Raw genomic sequence first — 15,066 nt, 5'->3', positions numbered from 1 at the left:
GGTGGAAAGAGCCATGATGGCTTCATGAAAAACATGAAGCTTCATGATGGCTCCTGAGTGAAGCCACCATGGCCCTTTCTATCTTTTGTCATTTCAAACCAAAGGGAAGTGACAAAAGATGGAAAGAGCCATGATGGCTTCATGAAAATCTGCAACACCCTTGATCTGTTCAGCATCCCCTCAATAATGGGGTTCCATTAAGAGAAATTAAGAGAAATTCTCATGGATTTCAGGTTGTTTTCCTGCTGGTGGACAAATCACATCTATAACCTCTAGGTATGTCCATGGTTTGTGTTCTCCAGTTTCTGAGCAGTGATAACCAAAACTAAAGCACGCAAAGGGCTCTGCCACAAACTTGGGCTTTTGGGGAACAATCTTTTTAATTTTTTTTTCCAGAATTATTGTCAGGCTGTTTTAAGGACAGTAAGGGATGAAGCAACAACATTGCTGGCAAAAGAAATCAGGCCATAACGCAGACAATCACAACTGAACTTTTGATCAAGAGACTTGTCAAAACGAATGTTTGAGAATGAGAAAAGGCATTTCCCACATTTTCTCTCTGGTATCTGATCAGCATTTCCCCTGCTGCTCCCCTCACCTTTGCCAACAATCTGACACCATCTTCACCTCACTCCAACCCTGACATTTTGTCACTGGAGAAGGTTATTGGAAACAGAAAACACAAACCAACAGGACAGAGCCTCCAGAACAGGGGCAATTCACTTCTAAATTTGACTGTTGAAAAAGTATTTTCTGCATTCCAATTTTATAGGAATGACTATAAAAGCTTGACTAGCTCGAAGATTTCAACCTCCTCAAAGAGGTATAATTGCAGGGTAAATTAAATTAGCACAGTAAATTGGGGAAATTATTTACATGCCTTGAATAAATACAAGCTGTTTACTGGAGTGAGACACTCTGAAGATTACAAAACTATTCAGAAGTCTCAGTCTGGTAGAACAAAACCACCAAAACAATTAAAATCCGTGTTAAAATTGCTTCAGCAGTTCTGAGATCCCAGCTTGGATGGAGTAGTGAAAGTAGATTAGCTGGATTCTTAAAATTCACAAAGTATAGAACTGTTTGGGTTGGGAGGGAGCTTTTAAAGCTCCTTTTCTATTCTAGCAGAAGGCACCTTCCACTTTCCCAGCTCCAAACCCTGTCCAACCTGGCCTTGGAAACTTCCAGTAATGGGCATCCACAGCTTCTCTGGGCACCCTGTGCCGGTGTTTTACCACTGTACAAAACCAACCAAACAAAAAACACCAACACCAAACCTGGGTAATTTGGCAAAATCAACATTGTAGATTTGCTGTCAAGAGTTGTTGGAATGGCACTGAAGCTCAATGAGCAAAACCTGTAAAGAAATCCTTGCCTAAAAATCCTTAGGAAGTTTTTAGAGTCCTAAAACCTATCTGCAGCACAGCTCTGAGATGTTGTGATCGAGGTTTCACGGGCGATGCCAAGAGTTTGGAACACAGAAATCCAATTTACTGGCCCAGCATGGATATAATACTTAAGAGGATTAATGATGCCTTCATCAAAATTTCAGATCCCTCAGTGAAAGAAAGAGGCAGCTTTTAATTATTAAAATAAGGGGGATAACACATCCCAGACAGGGCTGTGTTTTCAAATAAAAGAACAGAAAGTGTCCTCTCACAGACCACTTTAATGGAACAATTGGGGAATGTACTTTTTAAACACTAAAAATCAAGAAACACAGTTTTCTTTGCAAGAGCTCCTCAAAGGAATATGATACATTGCCATAATTGTTCCAGTTCTGTAATTAATGCTGGATGGAGTAACTGTATACAGCAGGAGGTCAAAAGAAAAATTTTAATTGTGGCTCAAGCACCAAGATCCAAAAATCTCAGCATTATGTTACAGAAAATGTAATTTTTCATGGTATGATTTTCATTCACAAGAAACAAACAAGTTGGTGCCTGTTAAATACTTTTTTTCCTCCTAAGCTAAACCAGCAAAATTTTGTCATTGACATTTCTATGATTTTGCTAAGTAATAATTTGCTCATAAGTCTGTGATACAAGGTCACTCTGGGCCTCAAATTGTTAACAAATATCTCCAATAGTTATTCTATTCTATAATATTATATCATATATTCTATTGTTTAATAGAGTAATTATAATTCTATAATTAGAATTAATTCTAATTCTCAGAAACAGAGAATTGCTCTCCCATAATGTCTGCACCTCCCTCTCACACCACAAACCAAACCCGCAGGTATCTGACACCAGATTTGAGGGAAAATGATCAGGAATTAATATCAGAAAAGCATCAGGAATTAATCAGCTTCAGATAGTTCTATTTGGGTAAATAAACTGCCCATAAAACTATAATGTTATAAAACCCCTTGTTATCTCATTCTCAGAGTTATCTGATGGCACAAGGATCCTTTTTTTCCTAACACAAGCAGCACTTTCACCAAGTTTTCTCATGACCTGCAAAGCTTTGGAGATGTTCTTTTCTGGAGGTTCCCAGCCCTCATTTTCTCCTGATATGTTTTGACGGTAACTTGGCCTCGATACTTTTTAAAATACTTTTTGGAATCCTGCAGAAAAGCCACTGGGGAGCAGCCATCAAGATTTCTTGGCTCCTAAAGCTTCCATCATTGGGTAAAAAATTCCACCAAGCCTAAGAAAAATCGAATCTCTCACTCTTCTAAGGAAACAATCTTGTGGATTTGGCACGAGATCATTGTTTTTGTATTAAACTGCAATATTTTTACAACATGCCAGAGATTAAAGAGTTGGAATTTTGAAGCATAAACTTATTTTGAATATTTTTCCTGTAGTTTTTGATGGGGTTTTTTTAGTTAGATTTTTTGTTGGTGTTTTTTTTTTTTTTTACATGAATGAGTAGACATTTTCAAATCTTTTATTTGGAAAGATGTTCTGCAAACCATGAAGATCCAGGACATGCATGTGTGGCTCTGCCTTTGAATTCAATTTTTCAGCCAAACAACTGCTACAATTCACTCACACACAACTGCACCAGCCCAAATAGGAGCAATTCTCACAATTTAAATAAAATATTGGATTTAATTTTGCTAATAATTTTGCCAAGATAATGATTTTGCCGATATAACTTTGCTAGTACTTCCTTAAGTTTTTACTCTGCCCTGTTTTCTCCCCTCACATTTATGAGGCTGTTGATGTCCTCATTGAAAAAAACCCAAAAGTTAAATTTACCCTGCCTTCATTGGCATCCTCCTTTTTAGACAAAACAGTTGTTAGGAAATTGGAGGTGTTTAAACTGAAATATTTCAAACAGGATGAAATATTCCAGGAACTGCCCTGAGAGGGCTGTTATGACTTGAATAGAAAATATTCCATGTTGGAAATAAATTCTGCTATTCTGGGAAAGTCTGACACCTAAAAAATCACCAAATCTGGATCTTTCTGTAGCAAGCAAAAAACCCAAATCAATAATCCCAACTACCAACCACGTATTCTTTATTCTGGACTTCACTCCCTTAATAAATCCATTTTCCTCATGATTAAAATGTCAAATGTGTCATCCCTGTCACAAAGAGGTTTTCACAAATAAGATATTTTATTTTCTGCTTTCCTCGAGGGGCAGCACTCCGAATCCAGAGACACAACCAGAGCACTCAGCACCTTTCCCACTCACACATGATGCCATTTATTGCTTTTTGCTGTGATTCCCATTCAGTTTTTCTTACCTGACAACTTTCGTGCCATTTCGAATTACTTGGATATCAACTGCATAATTGCCATCAGCGTGGGCTATCAAGTTGATTTCTGAAAATTCTGCCTGTGAAGAAAAGACTCCCATTAGTCAGTCCGGTTTCTTTTACCTTTATTTTCCTAACTCCCTTATTTTCAGCATTATTTTCATAACTCCCTTATTTTCAGGCCTGAACTGCTGATGAGATACATTTGAAATAAAATGAGCACCCAGAGGGCATTGATCCAGCAGTATTTGTCAAATAAGACATATCACATTTTAAAAGATTTTAATCTAAAGAGAGCAAAAGGTTAAAAAAGAAATGTTGTGAGAACGGATTGTGGGGAAGTAGCAAGTGGATTTATTCTTCCACGTCTGCATAGAAATGTAGGGATTATGTTTCTGCTTTGCACAATGTTATCAAAGAGATTAATACAGGCTCAACATTGACGTAAAGTTTTGAAGGAAACAGCAGAAAAGCACAATTAAACCAACATTTTCTTAGAGAATTTAGTGGCTCCTCATACTGCTCACCCCTTTGGATTTTCTTCATGTGCATTTACTCTTCTTTTTAAAAGATCTGGTGCTAATGAGCAATTGTCTCCCAGAATTCTCAATTAAAGCACTTTTTCAAAAGTCTTCTCACACTGGAGATGTGGAATTTAAAGGGAGCCGCTCCCGTACTCTGAATCTGCAGTTATTTGAAAGGAAAGGACAGGATGTTTTTCATTTATCCCCAGCCTTTCACCAGCTTAGACTCTCAAGGCACTTTACAATGACATTACCCAGCAGAAGGGTTGAAATGCAGCCAACTGTCTTCTGGTGGATAAATAAAAGTGTCTTTGCTGTCCCGGACAGCAGCACAGAATAGAGAGTGTCACAATGCTCATTAGTCTGCTCCTGAGGAATGGAATCACTGCAATTCCTCCTCAGATCTGGGAGGATTTCACACCCTGCTGCTCAGGGGAAGGAGTGCTGAACTCTTCCTCCCACTGCTGCAGTGAGGGCTTGGTTTGCAGCACAGAGCTCTGCTCATTAAACTCAGACACCCTCACACCTCTGGGATCACTGGGACAGCACAGGGGACACTTCCCAGCTACTGCAAAAAAAGTGCAAATGGGGAGAAAATGAAATATTTATACAGGCACTGAAAATGGCAGACTCAATCAACTCACACCGAGACGGAATGGTTCTCTCCAATGAATAAATCACTTTCAAAGCTTGGGGTGTGTGATAGAAAAACACTGTACATTGAGAAAGGCCGGGTAAAAATGAAATAATTAGTATTATAATAAATAGTATTGGCAGCAGGGCACAATGGGGACAGAATGAAATATCAGTACAGGCACTGAAAATGCCAGACTCAACCAACTGACCCCAAGACTCGGAACAGATATCTCTAATTAATAAATCATTTTAAAAGCTTGGGATGTGATAGAAAAACACTGTACATTGAGAAAGGCAGGGTGAAAATGAAATAATCACTATTAATAAATATTATTTGAAATCAGTATTGGCAGCAGAGCACTGCAGCAGTTGTTATTCCTATGTTGATGTGTAACAAAGGGATTTGTGTGGCTCAGACACTTCCAGCCTCTCTCTGGTTAAAGTTCTGGTCCCACTGCACAGCACAGGAAGGGAATTCCAGGTTTACCCCAAGTTTTTGCTCCTGTTCAAGATTTGGGGTGTGTGCTGTCAGCTGCCTGCTCTGCCCTAGGTGTGAATGGACAAATCCTTTTCCTGCCTCTCCCTCACTACTCCTGAAGCCCCCTGGCAAAGCTTCCCATGCTCCCAAGCCAAGGGTGTCAGATATTCAGTGGTGTAAAGAGGGGATGCTGGACCATTACAGTGAATTTAGATCAGCTGGATCCACACACTTAATGAGAATTCTTCCCTCACTCCTTGAAAATCCAGTGACAAAACAACTCAAGGACTGATGCTTCGTACAGCAGCATCCATTTGGGGAATTCAGGACTCAAAATCAATGGAAAGCTTTCTTTAAATCCCTAGCTTCAGCTTAAATAAAACAGCCATCATTCTAGAGCACCCGAAATTATGTACCCATATTTATTCCTATTTATTATGGATTTATTTTTTTTAAACTCCCACAAGCTAGCACTGCACCCAGAGCACATTTATATTCCTGAGTGGGGAATCAGTGATACAGAACTGCCACATGTAATTCATGGAGTGTCTGGGAACTTCACAGTCTCTAAGCAACAACTCCTGAATACAAGATGTTTTTCATGCTGTGAAAATTATGGTCAAAATCTCCTAAGAAGAGCCCACTTTGGGTGCCAAAACAGGGCTGTTGTGGTTTAACCCCAGCTGGCAGCTCAGCCCCACATTTATTCCCACCCAGAGGGATGGGGAGGGAACCAGAAAGGTAAAAGTGGGAATTTTGGGGGTTGGGATAAACAGTATTTAAGAGATAAAGACAAAGCTGTGAGTGGAAACTGAAGAAACCAAACCCCACAGCAGCTACAGGGGGGGAAATTAACTCTGCCCCAGCCCAAACCATCACATTTCCTTAACTGAGAGGGGTTTGGGGTATAAAAACTCTGAATTAATCTGTGCATGTATGCACAGAGAATCAGGGAATCATCTAGATTGGAAAAGCCCCCTCAAATACTCCCCATTATCATTAATTAAAGGTCACAACCAAGTCATGTCCCCAAATGCCACATCCACACTTTTTAACACATGTATATAATACCCCTCTAAAGGAGTTTAAAAGTTTTAAAAGGAGTTTAATAGAAGTGTTTCTACAAATGCAGAGATAGAGAAATAACACCCAGCTGAAGTCAGTTACCTGCTCCACCTTTATGTCATACTCTCCATGGACCTTTTTTCCACGAAAAGCCTTGGCCCTGCAAGGAAAAAAAGGAGAAAAAATCAAAGATTTATATCTCTGTAATCAGTGTCTATAGAAAACTACCTGTATTTCCTCCAATGTCTGAAAATGCGCCAATATACTAATTAAAACACACAAATACATGAATTAAAACACACAAATACTAATTAAACCAACCTGCTGCACATAGACATTCCCCTTCCTTGCCACCCCTGTAATCCCCTCCCACGGTGTTTTGTATGGGAAGGCACAATGTGGTTTCCAGCCCTGAAGTGCAAACGCACTGGAAGGACGGAACATTCTGAAATACCCATTTCACAGCTGTTAAATAATAGAAAAGGAGTCCTATTAACCAGGTACAATCTAGCTCTCAGAGTCAAAAATGCCAGTGGAAATTCATTTGAACAGCATCCTAACAACCACTCCTCTTCATCTTTATCCACACAGTTCTTTTAGAAAAACTGGCTTATTTGGAACACTGTGCTTAGGAACTTTACACTGGTTTTAAGGTATCAGAGCCCTGGAGACTGCTGTTGTCAGATACTTGAGTGTCTGGTTGGTTTCCTAACCAGCTTCCCTTTCTCCAGACTGACTTGATATGAAATAATTAATGTGAAGGAGAGTTTATGAGCAATTATTATGCAGCAGGATTGTTGTGATAAAACAGAAGTGAATTCACTGATCCAGGCCTTACAAACAGAATTTTAAGAATCCATCCCTTGTATCCCTCAGGCTGAATGTACCTGCTTTGGACTAAAAGAGAATTCCAACAAAAAAGATGAACCTGTTGATAAAAAGGAATTGTTCTAACCCTCTGATGTTGTTGAAGGAATATGGGATCAGCCTGTCTGCATCTCCTTTGCTCAAGACAAAGCTTAGAGAATGTTCCCTGCTTCTTTTTTTTTTCTTGTACAAAGAAAAATTTGCTGCACAATTCAAAACCTGAACACCACAGAACATCAGCTCAAGTGTGAAAGAAGAGCAGCTTTGTCCACTCCCACCACCCAACAAAATGCTAGTTTATAACATGAAATCTACCTCACCCATGAAAGCAGTATCAATACATACATTAATGATTTATTTCCACTGTGGTTTCCATAGTGGATGACCCAAATTTCTCAATAATCAAATGAAAACATTGCCTTGGGCAGCATTTTGTAAGGAATAAGGATATTTCTTAAGGCTACAAATAATGGATGGTAGAAGTGTTTATACTGAAATCACACACTAAAATATTGCCCAACCATTAATTCTGTATAAACATGCAATTGGGAAGAAGAAAACAAGGAAGAAAGCATTATTATTATTATTATTATTATTATTATTATTATTATTATTATTATTAACTGTATTCTTGCAATAAATACACAGGAAAGATGAAGTTTGAAATCCATTGTTCTGTTCTAGGAGGTGCACACTCAGCTTAGTGATACCAAATGTTTTTGCTGATACTAAAAGTAGAAGTTCAATATAAACCTGATTTACAGAAATGGCATTAATCACTTGATCATCTTTCCAACTTTGTTTTGGAATCCCAGAGAAAGGAACGTGAGCATCACCTCTTGAAAGCTCTGGAGATTCTGGACGTGTTTGATGGGAAAACCCAGGAGATTTGTCTCGGAGCAGGGAGGAAGGTCTCAAAGCACCCAGCTCCCACCAACAGCCACCTTCAATGCCTCTCTGAAAAACTAAAGATTCTCCACTGCAAAAAATACTCCCAACTCCAATTCTGGTCCCCAAGAATCTCCAATCATTGTCCTGGTTGGATTGTGCTGGGAACAGGCTGAGCTCCTGGGTTTTACCTCTGAGGCAGTAACAGGTGAGGTAAATGTTCATTGCACATCCCAGGACACAGCTAATTTAAGCAGAATTATCTTGGCTACATTGTGGTGAAGCCGCCCCTTGGACACTGGAAAATCAGTTTAAATACAGTTTCTTCAAATTTAAATGGTAACTTGGCCATCCTGAGATGAAACCTCCTCCAAGAGCTGCCCCAACAAATACCAGCAACTGCTGCTTCTTTGAGAGAAGAAATGGAACTGGGAAACCACCAAACTGGGAAACCAAGGCAGAGCCTTCTGCTCTTTACTGCAAGTCCACTGCACGTATGTGTTAGTGAGATAACCAAAATATTCATTAACTGTTAATTAGTGAGCTGTTATTACTCTAAAGTCAGTTTTTCTACTTAAACATGAGGCAATCTCCAAAGAGCTGAACTTTGGCATGATTCACATTTCAACAAATGACTTCAGCTCTGAAAATAAACAGGAGTAGTCAGGACTGAAGTTAAGCAATCTGAGGCTTGAAAACAAACCTGACATTCAATCATTTAAAGAGAATCAATTTCACAGCAGCTTTAGCCAACAGCTTTTATAAAAATGTATAATATTCCATAATATTCTCCAAGTGTTGAGCCATAGACTGCAAGAATTCATCTTGGTGTCTCTAAAAAATAACTGAAAGTTTCATGACTAGAACAAAGTCTGAGACTCACTTAGCACATGTTTGTCGTGACACAGAACCCAGTTTTCATTTTATTTACTCTACCAGGCAATTCAGCCATGCCCTGCTTCAGTTATTTCTCATTTTCAACAAAAGAAAGAGGCAGTGACATTCATTATGGTATTTTTTATTTTTTTTTTAAGCGAGGAGAGCTGAGGAATGAAATTGTTGGCTGGCTGTTACTGATTTACAGAATTCCACTCAATTGTAGCTTTAAATTCCTGTTCAGCCTTATTCCTCTTGGCACGGTGTGTGGAATGGCTGTAACCAGCTCTCAGATCCCTGAGGAGTGTGAGGTGAGGTGAGCAGCAGTGAAATCAAACAACAAACACGCCCCAAACCAGGTAACATTTGTCTGCTGTCGTTGATTAATTGTTAATAATTGTTATAATAATAATAATTAATAATTGTTGAGAATTCTTTGCACTGTAGGTAAAGAAGAAAAGGAAAGAAATCCAGCTGGAACTCCAGCCCTGCTTTCCAAACCTCACAGAGAGAGCAGAGAGCTGTGGGAGGGATGCTGCCCATTGAAGTCACTGCCACGGCCTCTCACATTCAGAATCTGTTCAAAGTACCTGAAATATTGATGCATGTCTTGCTTCACGATTCATTTTAAAAATTAAACCACCAGAGAATATGCAGTTGCCATAGAGGCAGCCTGACATGAACTCACTCCACTCACTGAACTTCGGCAAGGACAAGGAATGAAGCCGAGTCATGAAAGGTGTTTCAAATACATAAAAAAATCCTGATTTGTTTTTTCTGCACAGCAGAGCATTTCCCTGGCTCTAGCACAGCACAGGTGATTCCAGCACGTTCCATGGCTCACACTGCCAGCAGTTCTGTCTGCTGTTCATCACTCAGCTGGTGAAATGCCCTCTCCAGTGCCAGCACAGCCCCAGCAAGGACACAGGGATTGCCCTTCAAAGCCATCCACCCTGGGAGCTGACAACTCACAGAAACCCCCACTGAAATTTGATTTATTTCTTACTTTTTTTTTTTTTTCCCAGCCTGCCAGGTAGGACATGACTGATGCACTTCTTCACTCTCAGTCCAGCATTTTGAAGGGGAAAATAAACTGCTCATTAAAAAAAAAAATAAATAAAAGTGCTTCTGCTAATATGTCTGAGGCTTCATGGTGTCTCTGTACCTGAAATCACTGCATCGAATATTTCTATAGCAGAGTTGTCAATCATAAGAGATGGAAAGAGAATTCCTGGGAACAAAGGCAAGAATTCCTGTCCTGGTGCATCTCAGCACAGTCCTCCCAGCTGGCCTGACCCTGGCACTGTCACACGTGTGACATTCTGATATTCCGGCAGGCTGCAGGGTCTCCTTATCACTGAGCTGCCAATTTGATAAGAGGACCTCAAGGGCACAGCCACCCCAGAGCTCAGACTGAGCAGGAATCACTGTTCCTCTTCCACAAGTTCCCTTCCCTCACTTCTGCAGCCTGGAGCAAAGAACCTTGTTAAGAACTTCCTTAAACCCCAAACCCTCCAACCCTTGCCCAGGAATGGCCAAACTCCTGAAAAACCACAGGGAACACCTCTCAGTGGAGCATTTCCCTGCCCAAAGAGATTCAGCTCTAGAAACTTATTTTAAAAATCCCCATGGCCTAGCTGGAAATAAACCCCACAATTTTATTAAGCATTACTATTAAGCATTATTAATGATTCCATGTCTCTGGGCTGCACACAGCTCTTGTTACAAAGGTGGGTTTGTTTTTTTTTCATGACAGCTTTATGTGGCACCTTCAGAGCCTTCCATAACCTCCAACTCAATCCCTTGTTTTACTCTCCTAATTTATTACCAGCCCTTTCTATTTTAAGAAGTTCTCCCATCCCTTGGCATGGATCAGGTCCCCCCTCTGATCATTTCAGCTTTCATTCTGTCCAGCCCAAGAAACATCTTTGCTGCTTTAATCTGGAGGGTATCTGTTTTCTGGAGCTACTTTAATCTGGAGGGTTTCGGTGTTTTTACTGGAGATGTGATGCAGAGAGGAAAGTGCCTCCTACTCCTCAATGTCTCCCTTGAACAGAAATTTTCTGGCTCTTTAGAACAGCCTGCTCAGCTGAAAATGCCTCATTTTCTGCCCACTCAAGGTGAAACAAGTCCTCTTTCATGCCCAGACACCAGTCTGCCTCGCTGGTAATGTCTCCAAACCCCCCACCTCCCATTATGTAATATTTACCATTAGCCCATTACTTCTCTGCAAGATTTATGGTCACGATGTAACTTCTGTGAGCTCCCTTTTTTTTTTTTTTTGCAAATTGGCTGACAAATGAGAGTATTTATAAATGTTCACTCCCTCATCAGCAGAAGACCCAATCCGTGATGCAACATTTTCTAACCTTTTCCAAATCTGTTAGACTCATCAGGACAACTACTACACTTTCCCAGGGCTGGGGTCATAAAAATATTTTGTACTCATGAGATGAACAGAAAGTTCCAACTTTTCTGCAGGAAAACATCGCCAGCCAAATTACAAAATATTTCTGTTCTGAATCCAGCTTTTATTGGTGCTCGGTGCTCAAGCCTCAAACTGCATCTTCTGCACCAGCTGCCCTGAATTCCTTATCTCCTGGAGCAAATGTAACAATAATCCAAGATAAAGTAAGAAAATTTGGCATTTTCCTACCAGCTAAGGAGTCCATTCCTTCCATTTCATCTGCTGATAACCAAGATAAAGGAGTACAAACAGTTATTGAGCAATCCTGTTTAGAAAGGAATTATCCTGAATAAATGGTAAAAATGTGCAGCTCCTGGTGAAGAGCTTGTGACAGGTAAAGCCCAAACCAGCTAGAAAGGTAATCAAAAGGTATGTTAATTAATTTTTTCTTATTGAGGTAAAGAAAATAAAGTGAACCTGAGGACTCCACACTGCCACTGGCAACATCTGAAAAGCCAGATAAATCAGCATGGGGTGAAAGAGCCTCGGAGACTGAATCCAATCCATTTTTTCATCAGAAATGCATCTGCTTTTTAATTTTTCTATTTATACCAAGTTCTCCAAAGTGTTTCAGATGTTTCTGAGGAAGATGTGTGACTCTGTGAGGTAAATTTGAATCATTTATGCCTGGAGACACTACAGTGTTACTTCATAGACAATGTGTTGGACGATGACTTTGTTTGAATTTTCGCTCCTGAGCATCCTGAATTTAATACAGAAACTGCATCTCAAAAACCTCTCTGAGGTTCTGAATGAACCACCCAAAGGGAGGAAAGAAAGAGGGGGAAGATGCAAGTCATGCACTCCCACTGGCATCATTACAGGAATATTTGAGGCCCCATTTGAACAAAAATCCCAAAGAATTGCTGTAAAACAGCATTTGACATTTCTTTTTCTTTTAAGTAGCTGAAACTTTTGTTTTTATGTTTATACTCAAGACAACCATGTGCTGGCCTTTTTTGGGGTTTTTTGGGGTTGTTGGGTTTTTTTTGGTTTTTTGTTTTGTTTTTTTTTGAGTGGATCAATCAGAAAACCTCCTCTTGGTTTAACACCTGCACAGCTGCATGAAGGAAAGGAGTTTATGGCTTTTACTGCTCTCTCTTCTAGGGAGAAATGCAGATGAGAGTGGCTGAAGGCTGGCTCCCAATCACTGATGAACAGATACATGATCAAACCCCTGGACTTCCTGCCTCTAAGGCTGGAAATATTGGGAATATTTCAGTGCCTGTGCTCAGGGATGGGTGACAGGCACCAAAGGCATGAACCCAACTTGTAAATTGCTTCAATCTGCCAGAAAATACACAATAACAGAACAGTCAGAACACTCTCCATGTGCTTCATGCAGCATTAGCAGCAGCTCACAAGGAAATTCATCACTGACATCTGAGAGATTCAATTACTGCTAATTGCTGATGCTTTCTATGATCCTCTGCTATTTGCAGGTGAGTGAATGAATTATTTTCAAGGTGGGCTTTTTCCCTCACACCTACACAGAGTTTCCATTGGTCTCATGAGTCTCCTCTGACTCTAAACATGGATCTAAAAGCTGGGTGGTTCTTCCCCTCCTCGAGGGAAGGAGAATTCCATGCACCGTGCTCAGCAGAAAACGAGAAGAATTTATCAGTTATGAGGGAAGAAGGAGCCTCAGAAACATGCATTTTCAGAGGAAAGTCCAGAGTGCTGCCACGGAAACTCAATTACTCCAAGATACTCAAGTCCTAATGGCCACGGGAATTACATTGTGCAGAGAATTCTCTTTGCAAATGGATACTAAGAAAGTAGAAAAGGTTTTTTGCCAGTATCACCTTCCCACGGTTTTCAGGCTTCCCAAGTGTGTTAGAAAACTAAACTCACCACCTTGTAGTTTGATATTACACCCTGAAGTACAACCACGTAATTTTGTCTGCACTTCAAATATCCGTGCTTGGTTTATTGATTTCAATATTCTCTAAAAAGCCAAGTAACCAAGAGCCTGTGTTTTGAGGTTTTTCAGCTCCTCACAACAGATTAGGGAACAACAGAAATTTCCAGTGCTGCTGGTTAGTGAGCTGTGTTTTCCACAACAATGAACTGGCACCAGACACGGGCATTACATCTCTTCCCCAGGTGAGCCTGCCCTATGGGAATACAGGCTTTAAAAATCTCTCCACAGAAACAGCCCATAAAGCTCAAAGCCAGGTCAGTCTGTTGGGATCTGTAACACAAAACAGAGCCCAGGGTGAGGAGGTGACAAAGGGGAAGCCGCCAGAGATGAGAATGAACTTTGCTGACAGTGGTGTCTGACACTTTATTTGCTCGTGGTGCATCTAATTAGGAGCTGAATTAAAACCAAAAATTGTCTGTCAGAGAGAGGCACACTCATTCTGGAGTAACTATGCAATGAAATAATACAAAATCCCACCATGGCTCACACCCTTCTCATCATTTGTACAGCAAAAATGAGCCAAGTTTGCAGTGCCTAATGAGCACTGGAACCAGACAAGCTCCACGCTGTCCCCAGGGTTTGGTGCAGAATTACTCCAGCCAAGGTCTGCAGCACTCAGGTCACGTCCAGCCTTGCACTGGATGGACCTGGAGCACCTCAGGTCTGGGATTTGGGGATGCAGCAGAGTCCCCAGAGGTTGTGCTGCAAACCCCCAGCACCCCGAGCCCTCCCAGCTGTGAGGAGCAGAGGCTGTGCTGGGCACAGGCTGGGATCCAAACAAATCTGCCCTTCCCCTTCCCTCTTTTAGTTATTTTTTTTGCACAGCTCAGTGCTGCCAGATCTGAGATTTACTGCTAAAACATGGCAGTGTAAGAGGCATGGAGCAACAAAGATGCAAACAAGCATGATTCTCTTCTGGCACACACAAAGCTAGAGTTGCAATAATTACATAACTGAAGGATTCAGATCCATAGTTTTAGGACTTGAATCCTTCAATTATGAAGGATTAATTAATAGGATTCATTCCCTCCAAGCCTACAGGGGCGAGAACAGGACCACTCTGTGTTCTTTGTTGCACACAACAGCAAAGCCTCTTCCAAAATCTCAGAGGTCTGAGTAGGGCTGATCTCTGTCTGCTCATTCCATGGGTGAATTTCACACAGCCCTGAGCCCAGGGTGCCCAGGAGATGGACTGGACCCACACTCAGGTCATCCTGTGGGATCCACCCATGGTGTCCAGGAGATGAGCTGGACCCAGCTCATCCTGTGGGATCCACCCAGGAGAGGGACAGGAGGTAAACAGGACCCAGCTCATCCTGTGGGATTATCCACCCGTGGTCTCCTCCCTGCTGCTGGATCCTTGGTCACCCAGGGCTGCAGCCCCTGGCAGTGCCTCACCTGGAGCAGATGCTGGGGAGACTTTTCCCATGGAGGAGCTGCCATTTGGCAGAGCCCCCTGGAGCAGCCCTGGTTATGTAAGAGCCCAATCTGCACTTGGTTACTGGGAAATGTTTTCACTTGTGAATTTTCAGCTCCGGGCAGGGACGATCCTCCCGGCGGGTGAAGGATGCCAGCGCTCAGAGGGAGAATGTGTTCCTGATTATCCCACACCGCTCCCCTTGGGAC

General features: G+C 41.2%; 1 protein-coding gene across 1 annotated transcript in view; it reads right to left on the bottom strand.

Moving 5' to 3' along the window:
- SYN2 (synapsin II) overlaps positions 1-15,066 on the bottom strand; it is a 154,714-nt gene that overhangs the window by 93,161 nt on the left and 46,487 nt on the right. The window contains exons 2-3 of the mRNA XM_066326944.1: positions 6,521-6,578; positions 3,704-3,795 (exon numbers count right to left, since the gene is read on the bottom strand). Of these exons, the coding sequence (XP_066183041.1) occupies positions 3,704-3,795; positions 6,521-6,578 (150 nt within the window). The remainder of the gene's footprint in view (positions 1-3,703; positions 3,796-6,520; positions 6,579-15,066) is intronic.

This window comes from Sylvia atricapilla, chromosome 11 (genome assembly GCF_009819655.1).
Source record: "Sylvia atricapilla isolate bSylAtr1 chromosome 11, bSylAtr1.pri, whole genome shotgun sequence".
NCBI classification, from domain to species: Eukaryota; Metazoa; Chordata; class Aves; order Passeriformes; family Sylviidae; genus Sylvia; species Sylvia atricapilla.
Note: the sequence above shows the minus strand (reverse complement) of the source record. Positions and strands in the feature narration are given on the sequence as shown.